Source organism: Triticum aestivum, chromosome 2B (genome assembly GCF_018294505.1).
Source record: "Triticum aestivum cultivar Chinese Spring chromosome 2B, IWGSC CS RefSeq v2.1, whole genome shotgun sequence".
NCBI lineage: Eukaryota > Viridiplantae > Streptophyta > Magnoliopsida > Poales > Poaceae > Triticum > Triticum aestivum.
This window is the reverse complement of record NC_057798.1, coordinates 204,639,037-204,647,488: the sequence shown is the minus strand read 5'-3', so window position 1 is coordinate 204,647,488 and position 8,452 is coordinate 204,639,037. Positions and strand designations below refer to the sequence as shown.

General features: G+C 51.4%; 1 protein-coding gene across 1 annotated transcript; it reads left to right on the top strand.

Moving 5' to 3' along the window:
* The first annotated feature begins 4,736 nt into the window (after window positions 1-4,736).
* On the top strand, window positions 4,737-5,967 carry LOC123044360 (LOB domain-containing protein 37). The gene is made up of 2 exons (XM_044467084.1): window positions 4,737-5,066; window positions 5,185-5,967. Exons 1-2 carry the CDS (start codon window positions 4,838-4,840, stop codon window positions 5,667-5,669), a joined length of 714 nt encoding a protein of 237 aa, XP_044323019.1. The 5' UTR covers window positions 4,737-4,837; the 3' UTR covers window positions 5,670-5,967.
* Window positions 5,968-8,452: the final 2,485 nt, after the last annotated feature.

The window sequence follows — 8,452 nt, the reverse complement described above, 5'->3', positions numbered from 1 at the left end:
CGAAAGCTTCGATGCCTTCCCAGAGCATCTTTGCGTTTTCCAGCGGTTGCAATGCACATCCGACCCTTGGTAGTCAAGGAAAGACAGGGGATAGCACGGTTGAATTGGTCCTCTAGATAGGAGGACGCGTTCAACGCAAGCTTGAATTGTTGCACGAGGAGCTCAAAGTAGCAGCATGACTGGTCACCCTATCCCGCGGTGGCGGGGATGGCGAGCGGCTACTCCGCCCATGTCATGGTGCTGGGGAGAGTATATGATCACATGCGCCCCTCAACCATCAGCGAATTGCATGGCGAAGTGCTAGCTCCTCCTCGTCCTTAGCCTCGAGCATTTCCCAATCCACACCGTTCGAACCCTCGAACTCTGGCGAAGGCAGAGCAATGTGAGACAGTTGGATTTGGCGGCAAAAGAGACAATAGTGTGTAGGAAGGCGTGTCTGACTGGAACTCACCGAGCAACAATTCCATGGGGCCCCATGGGCACTTCTCCGGCATCCGGCTACGACTATCAGTGGCGATGCTGGAAGGTAGGTCGGATGGTACTCTGGTTTGAGGCGGTCTGGGGAGGATAGAATGGGGAACGACCGGGAGAAGATGGGTTTGGGGGTGGGGCTCGTGTCCGTGTTGACCTGTTTGGCAGGTTTCGTAAGGGCTCGGTCTGGGTGATTGCATCCAGACATATGCATGGGGTACAATTGTAGCTTCTTTCAAGTAAGCAAATCGATCCCACATAGAGCTTAAGAAATGGTCTTTGACGCTTGTGGATATTTACCGGAGAGTGCTTGCACGTTATTTGCGATCCAAAGCAAAAGCGTTGCGAAAGTGGAAGTATGCAAGAGAATTAAAAGAACATTAAAGTGCTCTAGAAAATTCATAAAGAACAAGTGTAATGGAAAGTGATGGAAATTGTTGTAGGGCTAAGGCGTTCTCAGAGAGTCCGGATCCACCACTAGTTTGTTTTTAACTTAATCTTGTGTAGGCATGATTCTAGGTTCAGATCCATAATCCACGTTACATGTTTTAATATGTGACAGAGCCAAAATAAAGACATGTTGCATACTTCCATAGCTCTGTATCTACGCACACCACCACCATCCTTCCTTCAACCTGGTGAAAGGGACCATTATGAAAGGTCTTCCCATGGACGAAACATAATGCTTTGAGGTCTCCGTTAGTCCTCATATCAAAGATCGACAAGGGAGGGGTAATAACTGTTGTCACCGGGGTACCTCCGCCTCCCTGTGTCCCAGTGATAGTAACATATGTCATGTCCATTAAGGAAAATTTTGTGAGGTTGACTTCACCAAAAATCACAACGAATAGTTAACAAAGACATATAAAGAGAATATTACATCTTATCTGAGTTCAGCTCATACACATACTAGGGTTTCATCATATCCCCGAGAACTAGGATTCTACTCAGATATAAAGACAATGGACATCATCATGGTGTTCATGGCAATAACATATGAATGATTAATATAACACACATATATGAATCTACACTAGGATTTGGTATTCGATGAGATGAATGGAGGGGGTCGATGTCGATGATGTGGATGATGATCATGATGGTGGTGATGATGGTCGTAGTCTCCTAGATTGAGGCTTCATTTTTACCGGCTAGGAATAGATAATTAATTGAAAAATAATTACATACATTAACGGGTACGCTACGAATTCGAGACATCGGATCGTGAGTTATTGCCGACTCGAGAATGGGCCTAACCCCACCCCTCCCTACCCGACCTCCTATATATTGAAGGTGTCGGCAACCCTAGTCGCCACCTAGATCAGATCACATCTTCTCTGCGTGCTCATGCACAGCCCGCCGTCGTTCGTCACACTGCTGCTACTTCCGGTTGTACGGGAGAGAGGCTTCCGAAACACCAGCCTTTCTTATCTTGTACCAGGAGAAGGAACGGTTAATTAAAGAAAATACACACCATCTTTCACACGTGCCAAACCAAATAACAAACAAAATTTATGAAATCTCAACAATACCAAGCGAAGCGCACTCGGCACTTCTAGTACTTGTTGAAGTTTTACTCACGTTAAAGTTCCTACAAAGGAATTGAGACATCAATTTTCCTTTTGTGGGACACATCCTTCCATAGAATTTGATAACCACACAATACGATGCTCCAAAGGTTCCTTAGATTTATTTTATTTTTTTGCCTCAAGGATTCAAATTTCCAATTTTTCGATGAAAAATTCTACAGTTCAAAGAGACCTTGGAATTAAGGACACGAGACATAAACAATAAATATACTTGGAAAACAACATTATGCACAGATTTTATTTGGCAGAAAAGTTATTTACCATTGTGACATTTATTTCTGTTGCCATTTGTACCGTAGCATGGAGTTGCGCAGGAGAAGACCACCTCCCCTCCGCTGTATTTTGGCAGCTGCTCTACGACGAACACTCGTGAGTGATGTCTGATGAGAATCGTAGTGATAACCTCCTCTCTACTGAAGATGCTCTGCAACGAAGTCTCACGAGTCACGAGACCAGTGACAATCACCGTCGATCCATGCCAAACCCTCTACACGTTGACATGCGGTCTCAAATTAACTGCTCGCGGGTCGACGCACTCGGTTTCTTCCAGCAGAAAAGCGGAAAAAAAATTATTCGGCCAGGATAAGATTTCGGTGAAGCGGCTAAACGCCAACGTTACCGGCGACGGAAGCCGCGTCCCGCAGCTGGTGGATGGCGACCTGACCTGATTCCGATCGCGTTGCCGAGACGACGGGAAACCGGAGCGTTTGTGAGGAAGGCACGAACCGGCGCGACACGGCCAAGTGCGACCGAAACAGAAAGCCAAGATGCCTTTGCCAACTTGCACCACTCCGTGTGCCACTGCACTCTGGCTGGACTGCTGACATGCGGCGCGGTGCGGCGACGAGAAAAGGTTTGCACCAGCCAAAAAGGCGGAAGGCATCCTAGGTTCACTGTTCCTGGACCTCACACGAATTTGTGCGTGCTGGTGATAATATGCGACGACGGGCCATAGGCTAGGCACAATTATTTCATTTATTCTTGGTTATAGCTTTCGCAAGGTATCCCGTCAAGATTTTTTTTTGAGATAATGCACGCCCACTTTTTTGTAGGAACGGGCGGCCGGGCTGGTTACTTACATGTGTGTCTTTTTTTGTCAGCTAGTGAATGTTTTTTGTTAGCATTAAATGCGTACGGACTAGTCCTGGAAACAGATTCACGCACATTTATTTTGGCCACTTTAATTTTTAAAAAGTCGTATCTTTTAAACCACACGTCGGAATTCAGATCCGTCTTCACCGTTGGATTCATCGCGACGAGATCTTCGAAACTAGATCCCGCATGGATATGTTTCGACGAAATTTTTTTGTTGCCAACTTTGGCGCTGTATTGTGCAACTTCAGTACTGCTTTGTGCAACTTTAGTACTGCATGGTGCAATTTTTTTCAAACCCAGTTTTTTGAAACTGCATCCTCAATAGTTGTCGTTGCACACATAGTAGTCCTAGTTGGCACATACATGGCCACATAGTTGCATAATCTGGTCCGCATAGTCGCATATGAATTATCATAGCTTGTAATGTAGTCTAGTTGCACACACATTGATGTTTAGTTGGCTTGTAACGTAGTCTAGTTGCGCACACATTGATGTTTAGTTGGCAGGAAGACTAGTTGCACACACATATGCTTAGTTGGCTTGTAATATAATCTAGTTGCACACACATTGATGTTTAGTTGGCAGGACACTAGTTGCACACGCATTAATATTTAGTTGGCATGACTAGTTACACACACATATACTCAGTTGGCACGGCAATGTAGTCTAGTTGCATAATGCAGTACTATAGTTGCACCATATAGCACCAAAGTTAGCATCAAAAAAAATTCGTCGAAACATACCCATATGGGATCTAGTTTCGAAGATCTCGTCGCGACGAACCCAAAGGTGAAAACGGATCTGAATTCCAACATGTGGTTTAAAAGATATGACTTTTTAAAGATTTAAGAGACGAAAATAAATGTGTTTCACGGACCAGTCTGTACGCATTTGCTATACGCATTTAATGCTAATAAAAACATCCATTAACTAACAGAAAAAGACACACAATAGATAATTGCTATTTATAAATTATTAGAGGACCAAAACTTGTAATTTTGGGCCGGCCGCTCGCAAAGTATAGTGAGCAGCCGGCCGCTCGCTAGACCGGTCCAAAATATATATGCACACATAATCGTACAACAAATGAGCCCCTTGGCTTTGCGACTGCTCGGTCCAATGGCCTTGATGCTGCACCGGCGAGTGATTCGGCACACCAAAAGCGGTGGAGGGTCCATGCGCCGGATGCATGGAGCGATTTATTTTTGTGAGAAAGCTTGTGTGCATGGAGCACTTGCCGAGGGAGGTCACAAGGTTCCAAAACGCAGGACGTACCGGACGTACGTGGGCAGCCCAAGGTGCGGATCCACGCACACCGCAAAAGCGCGGAAAAAGAGTGGCGGAAAAACACACGAAAGCAGCCCGGACGGGGCGAACGCGAGGCGCACCACCCGAGCCGGCGGCCCCCACCCGCTGTCCAATCCCTCGATCCGACGGCCCGCGCTCGCACCGACCGGCCGCGGAGACACGGAGCCGCCCCCGCACCCCTGGAGCCTGGAACCTCTTCCGCTTTACCTCAGCACGCGCGCCAGTTAACCCATCACGGTCACCCGACCGGCCCGGCCCTGGTTAGCGCCCGGTTACCTCCCCACCCCTCCCTCCCTCCTCGCCTGGTTATATACACCGCCCCTGCGTGGCCGTGGGCGAGGTCGGCTTCTTGATCGGGGTTGGCTGGCTGTTGTATGAGAGGGAGTGAGCGGGCGGCGGTGTCAGCGTCAACGTCGGGGATGAGCTGCAACGGGTGCCGCGTGCTGCGCAAGGGGTGCAACGAGGCCTGCGTGCTGCGCCCGTGCCTGCTCTGGATCGAGGCAGCCGACGCGCAGGGCCACGCCACCCTCTTCGCCGCCAAGTTCTTCGGCCGCGCCGGCCTCATGTCCTTCCTCACCGCTGTCCCCGAGCAGCAGCGCCCAGGTACGTACGGACGGACGGGAGATCGATGGTCTTCTTGGCACGACTATGCATCGGCAGTACAGAATATGTGTTGACCTTTTTTGGCTGAAGTTTGCATGCTGTTTGCTGTGGATTGCAGCCGTGTTCCAGTCGCTGCTGTACGAGGCGGCGGGGCGAACGATCAACCCGGTGAGCGGCGCGGTGGGGCTGCTCTGGGCGGGAAGCTGGCACCTGTGCGAGGCGGCGGTCCAGACCGTGCTCCGGGGCGGCGCCATCCGCCCGCTGCCGGAGCTCGCGGGCGGCGTCCCGGAAGGCGGAGTCGGTGGAAGCGATCTGTTCGCCTCCTCTTCCAGGCGGGCCGTGGTGGGGTGCTCCACGTATTCGGCGGCGAAGCGGGTGACGCCGAGGAAGACATGGGCGCCGGAGGCAGCGTCCCACCACCAGGAGCCCTCGTGCGACCTGGGGCTTTTCCTCACCCCCGGATCGGCCGCGGCGGCGGAGGGGGAGCGACGGGCGAGGCGGGCCGGCACGCCGTCGATGAGCTCCGACGGCTCCGTGACCACGAGCGCTGGCGCAGGCGCCGGCGGCGAGAAGGAGCCGGAGCTGCTGAATCTTTTTGTTTAAATGAAGCTAGTTATTAATCTGCGCGTTCATTTACCGTAGTAGTACCGCGCGATCGATCAGTCGATCGACGCGCTGCTCGCTCGCTGGAGCTGGAACCAGCTGAACTTTTTGGTAGCCTATCGTCCCACCGGCGACGCGCCCCTTGATTCTTTTTTGGGCGTGCATGAACCGCCGGCTTGGTGTGACACGGAGATGACTAGATGAGACCGCCCCGGCCGGCTTTGTTCCTTGTCTACTCCGATAATAGTACCGCTGCTTTCTTAGCACCACCACTACTACTACAAAGATGGTTAAATAAGTAAGAGTACACTAAAGCTCTCTGATCTTATCCGGGGCGTGATTAGCGTTTGCCCAGCGAGTGCGTGTGCTAAGACGCCATTGCTCCTGCAGGCTACAGTACTCTCCCGATTGTGTTTCTTTTTTTGAGATCTGCTCTTCCGTGTTTTTGTGAACTGGTCGTATGATTGATCGGTCAATGTTTCACGCCACCGCAAAATCCAAGCGGCCGTACAGCTTGTGATGCAGCATGTGGGGCTGCTGAGATAGTACTAGAGCGAGCGGTTCAGCTTTGCGGAGGGGCTACAGCCGTACCGTGGCGCCGCGTTTCGGGGTGGGGGCGCGTGACGACCCGAACGCGACCGCAGGCCCCTGCGACGCGGCGTTCTTCTGCCGCGCAGATGTGTCGCGGCTTTGGGAGTTCAACCCGTTTGCCGGCACGGCCAAAACGTCCAATTTCCATTTGTTTCGGGCAGAACGTCCGATTCATTGTGCAGTGGCCGTGCTACAGCGCAGCGTAGCTTTGTGCGTGCACATGCATCAGCATATACTCCCTCCGTTCCTAAATATAAGTCTTTATAGAGATTTCACTATGGGCCACGTACAAATGTATATAGATGCATTTTAGAGTGTAGTTCATTCACTTTACTTCGTATGTGGTCCATAGTGAAATGTCTTCAAAGACTTATATTTAGGAACGGAGGAAGTATATTTTTTAATCAATGCGCCGTTTCATTACTTAAACGTAGCTGGGAATGTCATCCGAGATAATCTCCAGAATGTGCTTTGGGGTACAGAAAATCAAACCTTACATAAATCATCGCCTAAACCGACTTAAGCTAACTTATTATGAGCGGCTCTATTGGCACCACGGCTAATCCATGTCACCTTCACCTCCCTGAAGGATTGAAGCATTCCTTTGATTTCTTTTTTTTTTTGAAAGTGGCCATTTCTGGCTTTCATTTCATAGAAGAAGAGAGCGGGAAAAATACATAGTCTGATCAAGTGATCGGTGGGTTGGAGGAGAGATTACATAGCCAGCCTAACGAGTGTGTAAGCTGGCGAGGAGGGCCTGATTTCGCTATTTTCACGGCACGTCCCCGAAGGGGTGCGCTATGCATTTGGCTCCGGCGATCCTCCACTGCTCCATGTCGCGGCGGCAGGCCGCAGTGATGCTGCGGGCGCATGGTGCTTTCCCTAGAAGGTGCACGCATTTCGCTTTAACCAGATTTGCCAGACCATCAATGTGAGCAGCGATTTGGTGCCCTTCCTCGTGCATGGGTTGGCTCGTCGATGATCAAACGAACCCTCTCGGCGGTGGATCTCCCCGTGCTCCAGGTGGAATGGCTGGAGGAGTGAGAACCGAGCCAGGTTGCCACCTCGTTCCAGGCCTGAATGGCAACGGTGCACTCCTAGAACAGATACGACGAAGTCTCGAGGTTGCGGAGACATAGCTGGCAGAAGTAGCTATTGGTCCATCCACGTCTCTGGAGTCTGTCGTTGCACCATAGGCGATCTAAGTGCAGCAGCCAGAAAAGGACTTTCATCTTGTCAGGGGCCCAAGCCTTCCAGATGGTTGCTGTGAAGTCGAGTGCCGGGCGGTCTTCGAACTGGACGTCGTAGGCGGAGCACGTGGAGTAGTTGCCAGAGTTGCCCAGGGTCCAGGCGATAGTGTCGGCCCTTCCAGCCTCCAGCGTGATGCCAGCGCTTCTGATCTCCCTGGCGAGCTGCAACACCATGTGCATGATGTTGCCGTGGTCACCATGGCGTAGGTCAAGGACCCATCGGTCTTGATGCAGGGCTTCTTGGACAGATCTGTTCTTGCGGACGGAGTGAGCGAACACTGTTGGGTATGCCTGACATAGCGGTCTGCCGTTGAGCCAGGAAGAGAGCCAGAAGGAAGCCGTTGAGCCATCCCCGACGGTGACGGACGTGCAGGTAGCGAACAGAGTGCGATCGGCGTCGTCGCAGGGAGTGCCGGTGCCAACCCAAGGGCTGGAGGGCTGCGTCCATGCTAACCATAGCCATCACAGGTGAAGAGCCCGGGCAAACTTCGGCAGATCATGGATGCCCAGGCCTCCTGCGCGCACTGGCGCGGTCACCGCCTGCCATCGCACCTTGCACTTTCCACCAGTGGCCACATAACAATAACATTCTCTCTTTAGATTCGAGATGTATTGATCGAGACGTGCCTCACTCTAGTTTGTCTTGCGCCCAGGAACCTTCTTCTTGCCTTGTCTACTTCCTTGTAGAACTTTTTGGGCGCCCGCAACACTGTGATGGCGATACCAGGACGCATCTGCCGGCGAAGGGCATGAGCCTCCCTTTCCAGCCTGCAAGGCGTGCGCGGATCTTGTCGAGGATGAACTGAAGGTGCACTAATCTGAGCCTACCCGTAGTGATTGGCAGGCCGAGGTATCTAATTGGCAAGGACGCGATCGCCCCCCCCCCCCCAAATTTTGCAGAACCGTGTGCAGGTCGATTTCGTCGCACGCAATCGGAATGGA

Bases quoted from the DNA above. Each gene is read 5' to 3' on its own strand.
- LOC123044360 (XM_044467084.1), top strand. From the start codon at position 4,838: ATGAGAGGGAGTGAGCGGGCGGCGGTGTCAGCGTCAACGTCGGGGATG. The intron at 5,067-5,184 runs GTACGTACGGAC...TGTGGATTGCAG, and splicing joins CCCCGAGCAGCAGCGCCCAG to CCGTGTTCCAGTCGCTGCTG.